The 23,108-nt window shown below is 42.5% G+C and overlaps 1 protein-coding gene across 1 annotated transcript in view; it reads right to left on the bottom strand.

Annotated features, from left to right (window-relative positions):
- The window catches only part of CIBAR2 (CBY1 interacting BAR domain containing 2), a 95,596-nt gene that overhangs the window by 51,402 nt on the left and 21,086 nt on the right, over nt 1-23,108 (bottom strand). The window contains exons 3-4 of the mRNA XM_056525524.1: nt 3,408-3,642; nt 1,207-1,275 (exon numbers count right to left, since the gene is read on the bottom strand). Of these exons, the coding sequence (XP_056381499.1) occupies nt 1,207-1,275; nt 3,408-3,642 (304 nt within the window). The remainder of the gene's footprint in view (nt 1-1,206; nt 1,276-3,407; nt 3,643-23,108) is intronic.

Genomic DNA, 23,108 nt, shown 5'->3' with positions numbered 1-23,108 from the left:
ATGCCTGCCTCCCCAACGCATCTATATACATATGCCCCTGCAGCGATATGTATGAAATGTATTATATCAGCATCATCGGGCTGGCTTCTGGCCCTATGCGCTTCTGATAGAGATACTTTTCATACATAGCGCTGCAGGGGCATATGTATATAGATGCGCTGGGGGGGGCAAACATATAGCGTTATCTGGCCACCAAAGCACATCTATATACATATGCCACCGCAGCGCTATGTATGAAAAGTATTTCTATCAGCTGCTGGCCCAATGTACTGCTGATAGATATACTTTTTACATATAGCACTGCGGTGGCATTTCATTTCACATTATAAATGCGCTGCAGGGGGGGGGGGGGGGTATATATTTATAAATGCGCCGGCGGGGGTCATATCTTTATTAATGTGCTGTGGGGGGAATATTATAAATGGGCTGGGGGGCTAGATATATAGGCTATATGTCTGACCCCCCCCCTGCAGCACTATATATCTTGCCCCCCCCCCCACAGCACTTTTAATATACATATGGCCCCCCTGCTAGTCACAATGTTCATTTTAAAAACCCCGCAGAGAGCCCTGAATGGCTCCTCAGTAGCGGTTATTCAGGGCTCCCTGCAGGGGATTTAAAAATTAAAGTAAAAACACATGACACAGCGCAGGGCAGCGCAGCATGCCGCCAGCTCCCCTGCTTAATAACTTCTGATTACATGGGGTCTAAGAAGTGAGACTCTGTGCGATCAATCTCTCAGCCCCTGTACTACAACCCCCATCATGGAACAGACTCTGTTCCATGATGGGGGTAGTAGTACAAACACTAATGTAGCCTCCCCAGCCGTCTGCAGACTCCCGCAGCCAGGGAATTACTACTCCCATCATGGAAAGAAGTCTGTACCATGATGGGAGTAGTAGTAGTCCCGGCTGTGGGAGTCTGTAGGCAGAGGTGTTAAAATGGCCATACATGACGGATGTTATAATGGGTCTTAACGCATGAATATGCCCATTATTTTGACGGACATTATTCAGCCGTTAGCACCCGTTATTTCATCTGTTATTATACATCTGTTTTTACACAGAAAATGGATGTTTAATAACGGATGAATACTCATGGTGTGAAAGTAGCCTTAAGAGGTGCTACCCAATACTTTTGTCCACACAGCGTATGTGTATATAAGTTATAATGTTTAATAGATACATGTAAGTTAGATATTCTTACCCGCTTTTCCTTTATTAAGGGTCCGTACATTTTAATTGGGTTTACAACTTTGGTTTCCAACCTCTCCACCTGCAAATACAGCATAAAATACTCAGATGACACAAAGACATTTTGAAGCAGTGTAGGGCAGACAATAATGTCCAGACAAATGAGGCTTTGATATGCCCAAGTAACATCAGATAATGGGCCCAACACAGGACCTTAAATGGACACTGTCCGATCCAAACATTTTATATGTTGTTATTTTATTTTTATATATATTTAAAGGGTACCTCTCATCAAAAAAACTTTTGATATATTATAGATTAATGTATGCAGAATAACTTTACAATTGCATGTTATTAAAAAATATGCTTCTTTCTATTTAATTTTCCACTTTGAAGAAATGACCACTTGGGGTCTCCCTACCAGTCCTGGCAGCAAGCATTTCAGACTCATGCTGGAGTCCAAAACACTACGAGCTGCCAGTCTGCTTTGTTCACAAAGGAGAACACTCAGAGCTGCCAGCCTGCTTTGTTCACAGCCTGTTTGGCTGTGAACAAAGCAGGCTGGCAGCTCTGAGTGTTTAGGACTCCAGCATGAGTCAGAAATGCTTGCTGACAGGACTGATCGGGAAAAATACAATAGAAAGAAGCATATTTTTCATTAACATGCTATTGGAAAGTTATTCAACATTCATTAATCTAAAATATATCAAAAGTTTATTTGATGAGAGGTACCCTTTAATAAATAAAATGGCTCCTGAAAATCCCACCACTAGGGGTCCCCATACCTCCTGGAACACTTACCAGTCCTGGAGAAGCATAAAGCTTGTACATGAGTCATGGACAAGAGATTACTCAAGGACTCACCAATCACCACCCACCACCACCAGGTAGGGACAAACCCCCTTCCCCTGAGAGGATTTCTAATACTGTGAGCTAATGAAAAGAGAGATTTTTATAATAAATAAAGGTGAAAAGATGCATAAAAATTAGATGTACATGGTCAGGATTAGGTTTTGAGAAACATACTATTTTTTTTTTGTAGGATCTAACAGGTACACTTTAAGGGCCCCTGTTGAACCTCTAGGCCCCACAGTACTTTATCTGATGTGGGAGCTCTGACAGTGCCTACCAGTAATCATTTAATCTGTATCTGCTTAGAACACATGAGAAGGATAGAAGGATAACAACACCAATCTCTAACATCCCCCCACATCTAATTTCCTGGACCCAACGAATTTCACTGTGTTCACCCATTCAGTATTGAGTCCCTTTTACCTACATGCAGGCAGCACAACATCTCAATGGAATACATTGTAATTTTAATGATTCTGGAACCCAAAGTGTCTTTCTTAGTCCAGCAGGGTATAAAATAAGGGCTTTGTTGACGTGTTTGCACAGGATGTGAACATGACCAGGCTGAAGAGGACTCCCCAGTGATGGGCAGCCAACAATTAATGAGTAAATAATTAGCTCGCCAGCAGTCTTGTTTTCAGGAAAAGTGGCTGATTAAGAGGGTTGCGAGGCGGCTCTTACCTCCACGCTCATTCCTCCTTCCTGTAGAGAGATCATTTAGCTGCCAGTGTGCTTGATTCATTAACACACTTTTGTGTTTCAAATTACCCAGCAAAGGTCAGCTTTCCATGGGCAGAAGATGAAAATCATTACATGCAGATTATGGCTTTGAGGATTAAGAAGCTATGAATATGGAGATGAGACACGCAGACGCTGGGAGATAATCGCAGCACAGCGCTATGGTAATTGACTTGCACAGACATGACAGCTGGAGCGACCTCTCTTTCAGATACTGGATTTAGTTTTGAAGCTTTGCTTACCCATTTCACCCCTAATTTCAGCAGTGGCATGACATACGACACCCTATACCCACTACCATGTAGCCTTATTGTGCATGATTATGGTGGCAAATGCAAACCAGCAATCAACCTACATGGCCTATATTGGTGTTTGTAGCAGATAGCATCTGACCAACGATTGGAACCTCAAACTATGGTTCAATTTTGCAATGCAGATATTGACGTTGCTAATACTGACTGATCTTAAAGTTGAGGGATTGGTTACAGGTATATTGCTATTGAGAGGTAGCATTATGTAAAGGCCATAGAAATTCATTTCAATGTATATAAGGTTCTACAATAACATCAGGATCCACAGTAATGATATGCATGATATACAGTATGTACACTCATGGAACAATACCTGTGCATGTCTGTAGTCCTGAATCTTTGCCAACTCCTCCGCCATGTTTTTCATGGTGCTCCTTAGTTCAGGGTTCTCTGTGTTTCCAAAGTCAATAAGTTGTTTTACGAGCTCATCGGCCTTATCCCGCAGTTTGGCTGTTTTGCGGGTATAAGATGCCAGTACTGAGCAGAACTGTCCAAAATAATGCTCTGCATTTGATACAGTGTTCTCCATGATCTTGACCTGGCCATCTCTGTAGAGAGGAAATGAATGTTAGAAAACATATAATATCTGGATACCTGAGCTAATTCAATGAACAGAGTCCATCCTGCTATAATGTTACTGAAGGTCAACTATGGCTAGGCTACAGGGGCACTGAGTAGTACCAGGATCTGATGTGTTCCACCAGTAGGATCTGGCCTTAAAGGGATTTTTCCCACAAACCATACTTGTCACCTATCCACAGTATAGTTGATAATGTCTAATCACCAAGACTCCCACTAACCAGAAAAACAGGGGTCCTGTGTTGCACATTAGAATGGAGTAGCAGTTGGGCATGCACACTGTTGCTCCATTCAGCTGTAACTTATATGTGAGAAAAGCACTTTAACCACTTAGGGACCAAGGGCGTACAGGTACGCCCTGGCACTTAAATCCTCCAGAAGCCGGTGAGTTGTTGCCTAGCAACATCTGGAGGGCTACAGTTTGGAGACAATTACAGTGGTCTCTAAACTGTAGCCCTCCAGATGTTGCAATAACTACAACTCCCAGCATGCCCACACAGCAGTTTGCTGTCTGGGCATGCTGGGATTTGTAGTTTTGCAACATCTGGAGGGCCACAGTTTGGAGATCACCGTGCAGTGGTCTCTAAACGTTGGCCCTTCAGATCTTGCAAAACTACAACTCCAAGCATGCACGAACAGCAAACTGCTGTCTCGACATGCTGGGAGCTGTAGTTGCGTAACTATATCTCCCAGCATGCCCTTGGGCGATCAGTACATGCTGGGAGTTTTAGTTTTGCAACAGCTGGAGACACACTGGTTGGAAAATACTGAGTTATGTAACAGAACTTAACTGAAGGTTTTCCAACCAGTGTGCCTCCAGCTGTTGCAAAGTACAACTCCCAGCATGCAAGGTCTGTCAGCGCATGCTGGGAGTTGTAGTTTTGCAACAGCTGGAGTTATGCCCCCCATGTGAATGTACAGGGTACATTCACACGGGCGGGTTTACAGTGAGTTCCTACTTCAAGTTTGAGCTGCGGCAAATTTTCCGCTGCAGCGCAAACTCCTAGCGGGAAACTTGCAGTAAACCCGCGCCAGTGTGAATGTACCATAAAAACACTACACTACACTAACACATAATAAAGGGTAAAACACTACATATACACCCCCTTACACTGTCCCCCTCAATAAAAATGAAAAACATATTGTACAGCAGTGTTTCCAAAACAACAACTCCTAGCATTTCTGGACAGTCACTGACTGTCCAGGCATGCTGGGAGTTTAGCAACAGCTAGAGGCACCATGTTTGGGAATCACTGGCATAGAATACCCCTATGCAATCCCTAATTTAGTCATCAAATGAGTATTGCGCTCTCTCACTTCGGAGCCCTGTCGTATTTCAAGGAAACAGTTTGGGGCCACATATGGGGTATTTCCGTACTCGGGAGCAATTGCATTACAAATTTTGGGGGGGGGGGGGGGGGGGGCGGGCAGGCTTTTTTTCCCCCCTTTACCACTTATGAAAAGGAAAAGTTGGGGTCTACACCAGCCTGTTAGTGTAAAAACATACTTTTAATTTTCACAAGAGGTAAAAGGAAAATAAAGACCCCCATAAAATGCTCTATGAACGCACAACAAGGCTCAGGAGTGAGAGCGCACTATGTACATTTGAGGCCTAAATTTGTGATTTGCACAGGGGGGCTGATTTTACAGCGGTTCTGACATAAACGCAAAAAAACTTAAAACCCACATGTGACCCCATTTTGGAAACTACACCCCTCATGGAACCTAACAAGGAGTATAGTGAGCCTTAACACCCTACAGGTGTTTAACGAATTTTCGTTAAATTCGGATGGGAAAATGAAAAAAAAAATACATTTTAATAAAACTATTAATAAAATAAAACTCAACTATTCATTTTCTCAAGGGAAAATAGGAAAAAATGCCCCCAAAATTTGTAACCACATTTCTTAAAGGGTTTATCCAGGAAAAAACTTGTTTTATATATATCAACTGGCTCCAGAAAGTTAAACAGATTTTTAAATTACTTCTATTAAAAAATCTTAATCCTTTCAGTACTTATGAGCTGATGAAGTTGAGTTGTTCTTTTCTAAGTGCTCTCTGATAACACGTGTTTCGGGAACCGCCCAGTTTACAAGCAAATCCCCATAGCAAACCTCTTCTACTCTGCAGTTCCCAAGACAAGCAGAGATGTCAGCAGAGAGCACTGTTGCCAGACAGAAAAGAACAACTCAACTTCAGTAATTTACAAACCTGTTTAACTTTCTGGAGCCAGATGATTTTTTCCTGGAATACCCCTTTAAGTAAGAACATACCCCATGTGTGGATGTAAAGTGCTCTGCGGGCGAACTACAATGTTCAGAAGAGAAGGAGCGCCATTGGGCTTTTGGAAAGAAAATTTGTCCGAAATTGAAGGCCACATGTGTTTACAAAGCCCCCATAGTGCCAGAACAATGGACCCCCCCCCCACATGTGACCCCATTTTGGAAACGACACCCCTCACGTAATGTAATAAGGGGTACAGTGAGCATTTACGCCCCACATGTGTCTGACTGATTTTTGAAACATTGGTCCGTGAAAATTAAAAATGTAATTTTTCATTTGCACAGCCCATTGTTCCAAAGATGTGTCAAATGCCAGTGGGGTGTAAATGCTCACTGCACCCCTTATTAAATTCTGTGAGGGGTGTAGTTTCCAAAATGGGATCACATGTGGGGGGGGGCGGGGGGTCCCTGTTCTGGCACCATGGGGGCCTTGTAAAAGCACATGGCTCGGACTTCCATTTCAAGCAAATTCTCTCTCCAAAAGATCAATGGCACTCCTTCTCTTCTGAGCATTGTAGTGCAACAGCAGAGCACTTGATGTCCGCACATTGGTCATTTCCATACTCATTTTCTCCTATTACCCCTTGCAAAAAAAATTCAAATTTTGGGAAAAAAACAGCATTTTAGTGAAGACATTTTTTTTTTTCATTTACACATCCAACTTTAAAGGGTAGCTCCCACCAACCCTCTTTTTTTTTCTGTCCCTGCCTATTGCCCTTCTATCCCTAACCCCCTCCCTGCCTTTATTTTTATATTTATTGATTAATAAATGCCATTTTGTCTGCCTGGTAGTGTGCTCACTACCAGGCAGACTTCCCCAGCAGGCACCACGTCACTGATGCCTGCTGGGGGGACTTCCGCCCTTAGTTCTAACAGGGTGCCTCCAGCTGTTTCACAACTACAACTCTGTCCTGACATCTATTGGCTTACAGGGCATGCTGGCAGTTGTAGTGGTGAAACAACTGGAGGCACCCATTCATACCATACCCCCCCCCCCTCACCTCCGGTCGCTGCCGCCGGCAGCAGATGAGGAGAAGAAGCCAGGACCGCCAACTCTGCGCTGCGCGGCGAGCTGCGGAGAAACAGGGAATCCGGATGCAGGACGTGTCGGTGAATCCAATTCGGTTACCGGAGTCTGCAGAGAGAGTGCGGCCGCCATGACACCAACTGGGCTGAGGTACAGGCTGCATGCCTGCTGCGGCCAGGGCGGCTGCTCCTGGACTTTACTGCGCTGGCTTCCTGCCTGTTTGATTGGCAGACAGGAAGCCAGCGCACAGTGAACGAATTTCGACTCATTGCCAGGCTGAAATGAGTCGAAATTCTGTAGTGACGTCACTGCAGAATGCATTCGGCCACTAGGAGGGCGACCCCTAGTGGCCGAATTTAAAAGTGATTTTAAACTGTTTTAAAATCACTTTTTTTAAATTAAACTATATTAGAGATATGTTGTAGTACTTAAGTACTACAACATATCAATTTTTTGTTTTAATGACAGTGCCCATTTAACGAAAAGTCGTCAAACACATGTGAGGTGTTAAGGCTCAATGTACCCCTTGTTACGTTCCTTGAGGGGTCTCGTTTCCAAAATAATATGCCATGTGGATTTTTTTTTTTTTTTTTTTTTTTGCTGTTATGGCTTCCTACATGTGACATGCCCCCCAAAAACCATTTCAGCAAAATTCACTCTCCAAAATCCCATTGTCGCTCCTTCCCTTCTGAGCCCTCTAGTGCACTCACAGGCCACTTTACATCCACATATGAGGTATTTCCTTGAGAGAAATTAGGTTACAAATTTTGGGGGGCTTTTTTTCCTATTACCCCTTGTAAAAATTCAAAAACTGGGTCTACAAGAACATGCTAGTGTAAATTTTCTCCTTCACTTTGCTACTATTCCTGTGAAACAACTAAAGGGTTAACAGACTTTCTGAATGTCATTTTGAATACTTTGAGGGGTGTAGTTTCCATAATGGGGTCTTTTATGGGGTATTTCTAATATGAAGGCCCTTCAAATTCACTTAAAATCTGAATTGGTCCCTGAAAAATTCAGATTTTGAAAATTTTGTGAAAAATTTGAAAATTGCTGCTATACTTTGAAGCCCTCTGATGTCTTCCAAAAGTAAAAACATGTCAACTTTATGATGCAAACATAAAGTAGACATACTGTATATGTGAATCAATATATACATTTATTTGGTAGGCCTATTTTCATTACAAGCAGAGAGCTTCAAAGTTGGAAAAATGCAAAACTTTAAAATTTCTCATGAAATTTTTGAATTTTTCACCAAGAAATTATGAAAGTAACGTTGAAAATTTACCACTATGTTAAATTAGAATATGTCATGAAAAACAAACAAACAATCTTGTTATCAAATTTATAAGTGAAAGTATCCCAGAGTTATTAATGCTTAAAGTGACACAGTGGTCAGATGTGCAAAAAAATGCTCTGGTCCTTAAAGGTGAAAATGGGCTTGGTCCTTAACCCCTTAACTCCTTTAGGACACATGACGTACCGGTACGTCATGTGTCCGCTCCCGATCTATAACGCGGGGGCACGGCCGGGACCCGTGGCTAATAGCACGGCATTGATCGCGGTGCCATGCACTATTAACCCTTTAGACACGGCGTTCAAAGTTGAACGCCGCGTCTAAAGTGAAAGTGAAAGCATGCCGGTTAGCTCAGGGAGCTGTTCGGGATAGCCGCGGCGAAATCGCGGCATCCCGAACAGCTTACAGGACAGCTGGAGGATCCCTACCTGCCTCCTCGCTGTCCAATCGCTGAATGACTGCTCAGTGCCTGAGATCCAGGCATGAGCAGTCAAGCGGCAGAATCATCGATCAGTGGTTTCCTATGAGAAACCAGTGATCAATGTAAAAGATCAGTTTGTGCAGTGTTATAGGTCCCTACGGGAGCTATAACACTGCAAAAAAAAAAAAAAGTGAATAAAGATCATTTAACCCCCTTCCCTATTAAAAGTTTGAATCACCCCCGTTTTCCCATAAAACGCAGCGTTTTCCCATGGTATCGCCGCGTGTGGAAATGTCTGAATTATAAAAATATATCGTTAATTAAACCACACGGTCAATGGCGTCCTATCAATACAAAAATGGTACTACTAAACTTCAGATCACGGCGCAAAAAATGAGCCCTCATACTGCCCCATATGCGAAAAAAAAAAATAGTTATAGGGGTCAGAAGATGACAATTTTAAACGTATTAATTTTCCTGCATGTAGTTATGATTTTTTCCAGAAGTATGAAAAAATCTAACCTATATAAGTAGGGTATCATTTTAATCGTATGGACCTACAGAAGAAAGATAAGGTGTCATGTTTACCGAAAAATGTCCTGCGTAGAAACAGAAGCCCCCAAAAGTTACAAAACAGCGTTTTTTTTTTTCAATTTTGTCTCACAATGATTTTTTTTTCCGTTTTACCTTAGATTTTTGGGTAAAATGACTGATGTCATTACAAAGTAGAATTGGTGTCGCAAAAAATAAGCCATCATATGGATTTTTTGGTGCAAAATTGAAAGTTATAATTTTTTAAACGAAAATGCCAAAACGGAAAAACCCTCGGTCCTTAAGGGGTTAAGGACCCATGACATACCGGTACGTCATGAGTCTGCTCCTGTTCTATGACACGGGGCCACTAATGAAAAAAACAAAGTGAATAAAGACCCTTTAACACCTTCCCTAATAAAAGTTTGAATCACCCCCTTTTCCCATTTAACCCCTTAAGGACCCAGCCCAAATATACCTTAAGGACCCGGCCATTTTTTGAACATCTGACCACTGTCACTTCAAGCATTAATAACTCTGGGATGCTTTTACCTTTCATTCTGATTCAGAGATTGTTTTTTCGTGACATATTCTACTTTATGTTAGTGGTAAAATTTTGTCGATACTTGCATCATTTCTTGGTGAAAAATTCCAAAATTTGATGAAAAAATTTAAAATTTTGCATTTTTTTAACTTTGAAGCTCACTGCTTGTAAGGAAAATGGATATTCCAAATAAATTATACATTGATTCACATATACAATATGTCTACTTTATGTTTGCATCATAAAATTGACGTGCTTTTACTTTTGGAAGACATCAGAGGGCTTCAAAGCTCAGCAGCAATTTTCCAATTTTTCACAAAATTTTCAAAATCAGAATTTTTCAGGGACCAGTTCAGTTTTGAAGTGGATTTGAAGGGCCTTCATATTAGAAATACCCCACAAATGACCCCATTATAAAAACTGCACCCCTCAAAGTATTCAAAATGACATTCAGTAAGTGTGTTAACCCTTTAGGTGTTTCACAGGAATAGCAGCAAAGTGAAGGAGAAAATTCAAAATCTTCATTTCTTACACTCGCATGTTCTTGTAGACCCAGTTTTTGAATTTTTACAAGGGGTAATAGATGAAAAATCCCCCCAAAATTTGTAACCCAATTTCTCTCGAGTAAGGAAATACCTCATATGTGTATGTCAAGTGTTCGGCGGGTGCACTAGAGGGCTCAGAAGGGAAGGAGCGACAATAGGATTTTGGAGAGGGAATTTTGCTGAAATGGTTTTTGGGGGGCATGTCACATTTAGGAAGCCCCTATGGTGCCAGAACCGCAGAAAACCCCAACATGGCATACCATTTTGGAAACTAGACCCCTCAAGGCACGTAACAAGGGGTCCAGTGAGCCTTAACACCACACAGGTGTTTGACGAGTTTTCGTTAAAGTCGGATGTGTAAATGAAGAAAAAATTTTTTTCACTAAAGTGCAGTTTTTCCCCCAAATTTACCATTTTTACAAAGGGTAATGGGAGAAAATGCCCCCCCAAATTTGTAACCCCATCTCTTCTGAGTATGGAAATACCCCATGTTAGGACGTAAAATGCTTTGCGGGCAAACTACAATGCTCAGAAGAGAATGAGTCACATTTGGCTTTTTGAAAGCAACTTTTGCTGAAATGGTTTTTTGGGGGCATGTCGCATTTAGGAAGCCCCTGTGGTGCCAGAATAGCAAAAAATACCCACATGGCATACTATTTTGGAAACTACACCCCTCAAGGAACGTAACAAGGGGTCCGCTGAGCCTTAACACCCCACAGGTGTTTGACGACTTTTCGTTAAAGTTGGATGTGTAAATGAAAACATTTTTTTTTTTTTACTAAAAGGCAGTTTTTCCCCTAAATTTTACATTTTTACAAGGGGTAATAGGAGAAAATGACCCCAAAAATGTGTAACCCCATTTCTTCTGAGTATGGAAATACCCCATGTTAGGACGTAAAATGCTCTGCTGGCGAACTACAATGCTCAGAAGAGGAGGAGCGCCATTGAGCTTTTGGAAAGAGAATTAGTTTGGAATGGTAGTCAGGGGCCATGTGCGTTTACAAAGCCCCCCGTGGTGCCAGAACAGTGGAACCCCCCACATGTGACCCCATTTTGGAAACTACACCCCTCACAGAATTTAATAAGGGGTGCAGTGAGTATTTACACCCCACAGATCTTTGGAACAGTGGGCTGTGCAAATGAAAAATTTTATTTTTCATTTTTACGGACCACTGTTCCAAAAATCTGTCAGACACCTGTGGGGTGTAAATTCTCAATGTACCCCTTATTACATTACGTGAGGGGTGTAGTTTCCAAAATGGGGTCACATGTGTCGGGGGTCCATTGTTCTGGCACTATGGGGGCTTTGTAAACACATGTGGCCTTCAATTCCGGACAAATTTTCTCTACAAAATCCCAATGGCGCTCCTTCTGTTCTGAGCATTGTAGTTTGCCCGCAGAGCACTTTAAATTCACATATGGGGTATGTTCTTACTCAGAAGAGATGGGTTTACAAATTTGGGGGGGGGGGGCTTTTTTCCTATTTCCCGATGTGAAAATGAAAAATTTAGGGTAACACCAGCATTTTAGTGAAAAAATATAATTTTTTTTATTTTCCCATCCAACTTTAATGAAAATTCGTCAAACACCTGTGGGGCGTTCAGGCTCACTATACCCCTTGTCACGTTCGGTGAGGGGTGTAGTTTCCAAAATGGGGTCACATGTGGGTATTTTTATTTTTTTTTGCGTTTGTCAGAACCGCTGTAAAATCAGCCACCCCTGTGCAAATCACCAATTTAGGCCTCAAATGTACATGGGGCGCTCTCACTCCTGAGCCTTAGTGTGTGCCCACAGAGCATTTTATGCCCACATCTGGGGTATTTCTGTACTCAGGAGAAATTGCGTTACAAATTTTGGGGGTCTTTTTTTCCTTTTACCGCTTGTGGAAATAAAAAGTATGGGGCAACACCAGCATGTTAGTGTAAAAAAATAAAAAAATTTACACTAACAGGCTGGTGTAGCCCCCAACTTTTCCTTTTCACAAGCGGTAAAAGGAAAAAAAGCCCCCCAAAATTTGTAGTGTAATTTCTCCTGAGTACGGAGATACCCCATATGTGGCCCTAAACTGTTTCCTTGAAATACGACAGGGCTCCGAAGTAAGAGAGCACCATGCGCATTTGAGGACTAAATTAGGGATTGCATAGGGGTGGACATAGGGGTATTCTACGCCAGTGATTCCCAAACAGGGTGCCTCCAGCTGTTGCTAAACTCCCAGCATGCCTGGACAGTCAGTGGCTGTCCAGAAATGCTGGGAGTTGTTGTTTTGCAACAGCTGGAGGCTCCGTTTTGGAAACCCTGCCGTACAAGACGTTTTAAATTGTTTATTGGGGGGGGGGGACAGTGTAAGGGGGTGTATATGTAGTGTTTTACCCTTTATTAGGTGTTAGTGTAGTGTAGTGTTTTTAGGGTACATTCACACTGGCGGGTTACGGTGAATTTCCCGCTAGGAGTTTGCACTGCGGCAAAAAATTTGCCGCAGCCCAAACTTGAAGCAGGAAATTTACTGTAAACCCGCCTATGTGAATGTACCCTGTACGTTCACATGGGGGGGGAAAACCTCCAGCTGTTTCAAAACTACAACTCCCAGCATGTACTGACAGACCGTGCATGCTGGGAGTTGTAGTTTTGCAACAGCTGGAGGCACACTGGTTGGAAAACCTTCAGTTAGGTTCTGTTACCTAACTCAATATTTTCCAACCAGTGTGCCTCCAGCTGTTGCAAAACTACAACTCCCAGCATGTACTAATCACCGAAGGGCATGCTGGGAGATGTAGTTATGCAATAGCTGGAGGTACCCAACTACAACTCCCAGCCTGCCGAGACAGCTGTTTGCTTTCTGGGCATGCTGGGAATTGCAGTTTTGCAACATCTGGAGAGCTATAGTTTTTAGACCACTGCACAGTGATCTCCATACTGTGGACCTCCAGATGTTGCAAAACTACAACTCCCAGCATGTCCAGACAACAAACAGCTATGTGGGCATGCTAGGAGTTGTAGTTTTGCAACATCTGGAGGGATATAGTTTAGAGACCACTGTATAGTGGTCTCAAACTGCAGCCCTCCAGCTGTTGCAAAACTACATATTCCAGCATGCCCAAACAGCTGTCTGGGCATGCTGGGAGTTGTAGTTTTGCAACATCTGGAGGGCTACAGTTAGAGACCACGGTCTCAGACTGTAGCCCTCCAGATCTACTTACCGGCTTCCGTAGGATCCCGGCAGCCCTCCTCTTCAGACGCACGTGACGCCGCCCGCCTATCAACGTCGCCACAGCCTCTGGACGGGTAAGTGGACATCGGCGCTAGGTCCCCTTCGGTTCCCCGTTCTTCCCCGCCTATTGTGGGTGGGCAGGACGGGGAAAACGAAAGTTAACCCGCCCGCCCCCGGTCTGCTATGGTCGTCGCCTCTGATGATCAATAGCAGACCAATAGCACTCCTATGCCTACAGGGGGATCGTGGGTGTCTTAGACAACCGCGATCCCTCTTCTATTCCGGGTCATCGGGTCACAATAGACCCGTATGACCCGGAATCGGCGCAAATCGCAAGTGTGAATGCACTTGCGATTTGCGCCGATCGCCGACGGGGGGGGGGGGGGGTTGGGGGGTTGGTTAGAGGGTCTGATGACCCCCCTGGGCATTTGCACGGGGTGCCTGCTGATTGATATCAGCAGTCACCCCGGCCCGGTCCCCGCCCGGCGTTCGGCGGGGACCGAAATTCCCACGGGCGTATGGATACGCCCTGGGTCCTTAAGTACCAGGACGTCAAGGCGTATCCATACTCCCTAGGTCCTTAAGTGGTTAAAAAAAAAGGTGTAAATAAAAATAAACATATGTGGTATCGCCACGTGCGGAAATGTCCGAATTATAAAAATATATCGTTAATTAAACCACACGGTCAATGGCGCATGCGCAAAAACATTCAATAAGTCCTATCAATGCAAAAATGGTAACACTAAAAACTTCAGATCATGATGCAAAAAATGAGCCCTCATACCATCCCATACGTGGAAGAATAAAAAAGTTATAGGGGTCAGAAGAAGAATTTTAAACGTATTAATTTTCCTGCATGTAGTTATGATTTTTTTCCAGAAGTATGACAAAATCAAACCTACATAAGTAGGGTATCATTTTAATCGTATGGACCTACAGAATAAAGATAAGGTGTCATGTTTACCAAAAAATTTACTGCGTAGAAACGGAAGCCCCCAAAATTTACAAAATGGTGTTATGATTTTTTAAAGGTAAGGAGAATAAAATAAGGAGAATAAAATGAAAATGCAAAAACGGAAAAACCCGGGGTCCTTAAGGGGTTAAAGGGGTACTCTGGTGGAAAACTTTTTTTTTTTTTTTTTTATCAACTGGTGTCAGGAAGTTAAACAGATTTGTAAATTACTTCTATTAAAAAAATCTTAATCCTTCCAGTATTTTAAGAACTGTCCAGAATAGGAGAAAATCCCCATAGAAAAAAACATATGCTGCTCTGGACAGTTCCTAAAATGGACAGAGATGTCAGCAGAGAGCACTGTGGTCATGATGTCAGCAGAGAGCACTGTGTTCCAAAAAGAAAAGAATTTCCTCTGTAGTATTCAGCAGATAATAAGTACTAGAAGGATTAAGATTTTTTAATAGAAGTAATTTACAAATCTGTTTGACTTTCTGGCACCAGTTGATTTAAAAAAAAAAAAAAAAAAAAGTTTTCCACCCGAGTACCCCTTTAAATTTGCCTAAAAATAGTGACGCTGCCAAGACATGAGGCATGCAGCACCTTGTTGATGACACCAGTTCTTAGCGCCTACGTATGAATGAACTTCTGTGGATTAATCACTAGTTTAATTTCTATCTTCATGGCTGATTACAATAGTAGGACATGTTATAATTATTTCATTATCAATGGTTTACACAACAGAACATGGTCTGCACTGAATAGATACAAACAATTATCCATTAGAAGAAATTACAGGCTTGCAGGCACGTGAATGAGGAGAGGCATGGGAGGTCAGGAGAACGAGAGATATGATCATTATGCAGGGTCCGGATATTATAAAACCATTTACAAAACAGGAATCACTAACTGAGCAGAAGTCACTAGAGATATATAGATAGATAATATATAATATTTAGATAGATAGAAATAGAAAGAAAGAGACATAGGGGGAGATTTATCAATATTGTCTTTGAGAAGACACTTTTTCTGACCTTTTTTTCTGCGTTGTTTTTGTCGTCCTTGTGCAAAATGTATTAAAAAAGGTGCACGGACTTGATAAATATTGCAAAATTTTTTTTTTTTTACCTCAGAACGCGCAGGAAGCCGCCAAAACAGTCAGTTTTGACGGAGTAACAGCTTTGCACATTACTCTTTGGATTTAGAGATAAATAAATTATTTTATAATTAGAAATCCCTATTATATTCATTTGGTTGATTTATTGGAACAATATTTGTTTAAATGTAAAAAAAAAAATCTATCAACTTTTGAACAATTTTAAATAAAAAAATAATTTGACTTTCGATTTGCATTTTTACATGATTATTAAAAATTGAGTAAGGGTAGCTAAAGTCAACCAAATTAATCAACTGACAGATATATTCATTTGACTTGTGTAATGAACTATGTTGTTTAGCTAACCTTTCTATATGTTATTTTGCAAATTTTTATATGTGGTAAAACAAAAATTTAATCAATATCTAATTTAAAAATTGACTTAGTATTTTACAAATGTTAAAGGCTAGTCTTAGCACATTTAACGAGTAAAAGGGGTTAATGAACTTTGTTTATGGAGAATATAAACCCTTTTTTGAATTTTTAAACAAACCAGCAAGAGTAACAAAAAATCTAAAATTCACATTACAGTAAAATAGGAAATGCAAGAATGGGACAATATTAAATTATATTCAAGTTAAAATATGAACAGTCTGGGCTCATTTGTAAGTTTATTGTTTATTTTCCAAATTTTAACATGCATATCTGTACATCATAAATTTTGTTACAAATTTAAATTAGTTTAATGAAAAAAAAATTGAGATAAAACAAATGTATTTTCATTTAAAATTAACAAAAACAAAAAAAAACCTAATGAAAAATACACACAAACCTATGGTAATTACAGCATATCAATGCAAAACTGTGTACGATGGTTTTGGCGATGTTTTTTGAAAGGTTGCCTCCACCCAGGTCTAGATCTGCAAATTTTTTGAAGGATATGCACCAATTGATGTGCCTAAATTAAAAAAGGCGCATATAGTAAAAATCTTCCATGGCCTAAGTCAAAACGGAATTCGGCTTCTTACAGTCATTTTTGCTAAAATGGCATATACGAAAAAGGTGCAAAATAAATGCGCAAATGACAAAAAATGCGCAGCGATGCGCCTTTTTAAAAGCAAAAATCATGACGGGAACAGCTTGATAAATCTCCCCCATAGAGAGGGAGAGAGAGACACAGAGATAGACAGAGAGAGAAAGAGAGACAGTTTTTTTTGCTTTACAGACTTTACTTTTTTGGAGCATTTTAGGGTCTAGGGCATTTTATGCTGAAATAATTATGGTCATATAAAAAATTAATACATGTAAACTGTAGTTAAATCCCAAGGGGAACCAACATAATTGGAAGCATTAAACAGCAGTTTTAAAGTGCATTCTGAAAATCCTGTTAACTTTTCACATTTTGTGAGGTTGAGGCCTTGTGCCAATATAAAAAAAAATCAAGTTTCCCCCATCAGTCTGCACTCAATATCTGATAATGAGAATGTGAAAACAGAATTTTATAATTTTCTGCAAATTTATCAAAAAGCAAAAACTGTACATAGGTATTCAGACCCTATGCCAGATGGCGAACCTTTTTGAGCCCGAGTGCCCAAACCGTAATGCACACCAACTTTTTTTTCCCTCAAAGTGCCAGCACAGCAATTAAATCAGAATACACATTAGGGTTGGCAGTATAGTTCCCCCACATTAGGTTGGCAGTATAGTCCCCCCCACATTAGGTTGGCAGTATAGTTAGGAGCCTATGTCAGGGGGGCATTATATGTGGGGGGCACATGACAGGGGGCAACTGTCATGTGCCCCTCACATATAATGCCCCCCCTAACATAGGCTCCTAACTTATAATGCCCCCCTGTCATGTGCTCCTAACTTAAAATCCCCCTCATTATGTGCCCTTTTCTGTGCATTCGCGCCCGAGCAGCTCTCTCTGTTTTTACCTTTATTACAGGCAGCTCTATTCTTGCAGAGTGTGCACTGCGGGGACGAGATCTCCAGGCGCCGGCGCCATGATGTGTGACGTCATTGCGCCGGCCTGCTGTGGATGGCGTCCCCACGGCGCACACTCTGCAAGAATAGAGCATCTACTCACTGCTGCTGGTAAGACCTGACCCCGGGCACATTGTGCGGGTGGCTCCCGTTGGCTCCCCTGCTCCGAGCTCGGGAGGAGTTCAGGGAAGTCCAGCACGGCGGAGCGCATCAAATGGCAACCATGGCCGCATGCCCACAGAGGGGGCTCGGCATGCCACCTGTGGCACGCGTGCCATAGGTTCACCATCACTGCCTTATACTATGACACTTTATATTTAGCTCTTGGGTCTCCCATTTCACTTGATCATCTCTGAGATGTTTCTTCCCCCCTTATTGCAGTCACCTGTGGCAAATTCAGTTAATTGGACATAATATGTAAAGACACAGCCCATCTAGATAAGGTCTCACAAATAACAATGCATATATATCAGAGCAAAAACCAAGCCATGAGATGGAAATAACTGCCTGTAGAGCTCACATATAGGAATGTGTGGAGGCACAGATCTGGATATGGGTACTCAAAATTTCTGCTGCATTGAAAGTTCCCAAGAGCACAGTGGCCCCCATAATTCTTAAATGGAAGAGGTTTGGAACAACCAGATTTGAAACAACTCTTCTAGAGCTGGCTGCCAAACTAAGTAATTGGAAGAGTAGGGCTTTGGTAAGAGAGTGACTTAGAACCCGAAGGTCACTCTGACTGTGCTTAAAAGAACATGTGTGCAGATGGGAGAAACTTCCAGAAGGTCAACAATTGCAGCACTACATCAATCTGGGCTTTATGGCAGAGTGGCCAGAAAGAAGCTTCTCCTCAGTAGAAGGCACATGAAAGCAGCTTAGAGTTTGCAAAAAACTCTAAGCTGAAGTTGATTTCTGGACCTTGGGCTGAAGGTTCACCTTCCAACAAGACAATGGGGGAGATTTATCAAAACCTGTGTAGGGGAAGAGTCGTGCAGTTGCCCATAGCAACCACTTAAATCGCTTCTTTCATTTCTCAGAGGCCTTTTTAAAAATGAAGGAAGCCACCCAATTGGTATCCATGGGCAACTGCACCACTCTCCCTCTACACAGGTTTTGATAAATATACCCCAATTACCCTAAGCACACAGCATGACAACACAGGAGTGGCTTATAGGTAGAGTGGCCCAGACAGAACCCAGACTTGAGCTCAATTGAACATCTCTGGAGAAACCTGAAAAATGACTGTCCACTGACAGACCCCATCCAAGCTGAAAGAGAGGATCTGCAGAAAATCAACAAATCTAGGTGCAAACCTTGTGGAATCATATCCAAGTATACTGGAAGCTGTAAGAGCTGCCAAAAGTGATTTAGCTAAGTAATGAGTAAAGGGTCTGAATAGTTCTGTCAAAGCATTCATTTTCATGTTTTCCTTTTCAATAAATAAGCAAAGATTTCTAACATTTTGTCAATCTCGTAATTGTTTTATCTTGAGCCTGTGGCCGCATCCTTGGAGACCACCTCCTTGTTAACAAGACAGGAAACAGAAAACCAGATTTACATAAAAGGACAGATAGCCCTTTCTTTCCAAGATCACAAGAGGAAATCTATCTAGAAATATATAAACTAATATTCTGCATAGTGTTTATACCCATCAAACGTAAAAAAAAAAATGTATATATACATATATACACAAGTATGTAATACCTCTTTCTATTATTTCGTTGGTTTTTATTTGGTATTTATTGAAAAGGGGGGGGGGGCTTGGGTAGGTGGGTGCTGTCATTTTCTCAAGGTGAAACAATTACCAGTGAGTATAATTTCTGATTCCCCCTTGCCCTGTTATAGGGAATCTAGGAGACTAAATAAGAAGAGGTTCAGGGGGGACTAATGGTTGAAGGACTTTCCTGCCAAGACATCTTACTTTCCGCCCCAAGGCATCTTATCCCCTATCCAAAGGATAGGGGATAAGATGTCTGATCGCAGGTGTCCCACTGCTGGGGACCACTGCAGTCTCTACTGAAGCACCCCCTTGTCACCAGCTGCATAAAGTGAAGATCGCTCCATGTCTGATGACTCAAGATACAGGGGCTGGAGTATCCAGATGGAATGGCTCTGCCCCCTTGTGAGGTCACACCCCACCCCGCCCCCTCAATGCAAGTCTATGGGAGGGGGCGTGGCGTCCGTGGGTGCTGCAGTAGAGATTGTGGGGGTCCCCAGCAGCGGAACCCTCGCGATCAGACATCTTATCCCCTCCCATCTTATCCTTATGGATACGGGATAAGATGTCTAGGGGCGGAGTATCCCTTTAATGTATTTGCACCCTCCAAATAGGGGACATTCCCAATAGTGGATGCGGACACACCCAATAAGGGACAAAACACTCCGAATAGGGAACAACCAGGCTTATGCGCCGGCCCTACCTTTTACAAGGCTGCTGTCCTCTTCATCCCCCTGTGCTATTTCATTTCCCCTTTATTACCCTCTGTGCAAATTCATCACCCACTCTTTACTATCCCTGTGCCATTTCTTTCCCTCATTTATCCAACCTGTGCCACTTTATTCCCCCTTTCCCAAATCATACCCCCCCTCACCCCTTGTACCACATCACTTTTCCCCTTTTCTCCTCCCCTATTGTTCTTCTTACCTGGTCAGCAGGCTTAGGGGCACTCAGCAGGTTTGACATTCTCCTGATGTCCTCTGCGCTGCACTCACTGAGAAGCTGTGAGCAGCGGTGGGTGTGGGCACTGACGAGTGACGCTATTGATGTCCCTTGACAGTGCCCGCAGCCACTGCTGCTGCTCTCAGTAAGTGCAACATTGAGGACGTCAGGTGAACGTCAAACCCGCTAAGAGCCCCTGCACCTGAGCCTGCTGGTCAGGTAAGAAGAAGAACAGAGGGAGGAGGGAAGGGGAAAAAAGTGTCATGGCAAAAGGGGTAAGGGGGGGGGGGGGATGATTTGGCACAGGGGGAATAAAGTGGCACAGGGAGATAAAGGGGTAATGAAATGGCACATGGGGTGATGAATGTGCACAGCTGTCACGCCCCCTCCCATAGGCTTGCATTGAGGGGGCGGAGCGCGACGTCACTATGCTCCGTCCCCGTGATCGCCAGTAATCAGACCCGGAGCGAGCACGCTCCGGGGGCTGATTCTAACGGGGTGCAGCGTAGAAGATCACGGGTGTCCCCAGCGGCGGGACCCCCGCAATCAGGCATCTTATCCCCTATCCTTAGGATAGGGGATAAGATGTCTTAGCGCCGGAGTACCCCTTTAAACCATAGCATAACATAAATTAAAGGCACGTGACCTCTAAGGTCCAATACAGAGGTATGCTAGATTAATTAGATATATAAATATATACATTAAATATTACCATATTAAGAGGTGACTAGGGGTTAGCCCTTCAGGAGAGCCAATTGGCATGTAGGGACTCTGGCTGAGGGGACTCCAGACAAAAAGGGACAGGACAAATTCCTGTACCAGGACACCACAAATGTTTATTCCCTTTGTGTGTATTGGAATTAAACAAAAAAATAATAAATGAATTTTTTTTAAAAAGGGAGGAAAAAAAGCAAATTGGATATAATGTCCCACCAAACTCCAAAAATGGTCTGGACAAAATTATTGGCACCCAAAACTTAATATTTGGTTGCACGCCCTTTGGAAAAAAATAACTGAAATTAGTCACTTCCTATAGCCATCAATAAGCTTCTTACACTTCTCAGCCGGAATGTTGGACCACTCTTCCTTTGCAAACTGCTCCAGGTCTCTCTTATTTTCCCAACAGCAATTTTAAGATCTCTCCACAGGTGTTCAATGGGATTTAGATCTGGACTCATTGCTGGCCACTTCAGAACTCTCCAGCGCTTTGTTGCTATCCATTTCTGGGTGCTTTTTGATGTATGTTTGGGGTCATTGTCCTGCTGGAAGACCCAAGATCTCGGATGCAAACCCAGCTTTCTGACACTGAACTGTACAGTGTGACCCAAAATTCGTTGGTAATCCTCAGATTTCATGATGCCTTGCACACATTCAACAACAAAAAGTGGGGGGGAACCAATGAAGGAGGATGAAGGGGGGGGGGACGACGACGACCAATGAAGGATGAATGGAGGATAATTTCTACATCCATTTTTCCCATTCACCTTATTAGTAAAACATATACTTTTAAAATTCGCTTGGCAATAAAAGTTATCTAACATACAGTTCTCATTGTGCTTGTGTAACTAAGAATTAGCAGCTTTGCCGCATATGTGTTAATTATTGTGAAGTGGTATAGCTGCAGTCTATATCTTTCTTCTTGCAGAGAACTGTGGCAGAACTTTAAAATCAAAGACGCAAAACCCGTTCGACATAAGCAGTGGCTTTGTCAAGGACTTAGGGGCAGTCTTGCTTTTTTATGTCTCTGTGTCAGCAGTGGGGTCCTCCTGGGTCTCCTGCCATAGCGTTTCATTTCATTTAAATGTCGACAGTTCGCGTTGACACTGATGCTCACTGAGCCTGCAGGATAGCTTGAATATGTTTGGAACTTGTTTGGGGCTGCTTATCCACCATCTGAACTATCCTGCGTTGACACCTTTCATCAATTTTTCTCTTCCATCCACGCCCAGGGAGATTAGCTACAGTGCCATGGGTTGCAAACTTCTTGATAATGTTGCACACTGGACAAAGGCAAATCTAGATCTCTGGAAATGGACTTTTAACCTTGAGATTGTTGATATTTTTCCACAATTTTGGTTTTCAAGTCCTCAGACAAATCTCTTCTCCTCTTTCTGTTGTCCATGCTTAGTGTGGCACACACAGACACACAATGCAAATACTAAGTGAACTTCTCTCCTTTTTATCTGCATTCAGGTGTGAATTTTATATTGCCCACACCTCTTACTTGAGGACTTGGGGGTCGGGAGGGAGGACGAGGACTGTGCAAGGGTGGGATTCAGCTGAAGAAGAAACAGTACATGACAATTTATGGGCACAGTGTGTGGCAGTATTATATTCAGAGGACGCAGTGTGTGGTAGTATATTTAGTGGGTACAGGGTTTGGCAATGTTATTTTTAGAGGACACAGTGTGCGGCAGGGTTATATTCAGAGGGTGCAGTGTGTGATAGTATATTCAGTGGGTAAAGTGGGGGCAGTATTATATTCAGGGTACAGTGTGTGGCAGGATTATATTTAGGGCAGGATTATAATGATTATTGCCTTCATACAAAGGATGAGGATTTGCTTACAAAGTGAGGAGCCAATGATGTCCGGGTGTCAGATTCTGCTGAGAAGTAGCTGGAAGAAGACCTGGTATCTGGACCAGATGAAGAATGAAGAAGAAAAGAAAAAATGCAACAGAGAGGTCATTATATCATTGAGTATTTTCCTGACAGTCCCATCAGGGCTGTAGTCACTTGTAAGTTCTGCAGTGATGATTGTTAAAACTATACCCTAATCTGTGGCTCTCCAGCTGTTACAAAACTACAACTCCCATAATGCCTGAGGCTTTCCAGACATGATAGGAGTTTTGGCTTTTTAACAGTCGGAGGGCCACTTGAACCGAGG

This window comes from Hyla sarda, chromosome 6 (genome assembly GCF_029499605.1).
Source record: "Hyla sarda isolate aHylSar1 chromosome 6, aHylSar1.hap1, whole genome shotgun sequence".
Taxonomy (NCBI): Eukaryota; Metazoa; Chordata; class Amphibia; order Anura; family Hylidae; genus Hyla; species Hyla sarda.
The sequence above is the reverse complement of the archived record's forward strand: the minus strand, read 5'-3'. Positions and strand labels throughout refer to the sequence as shown.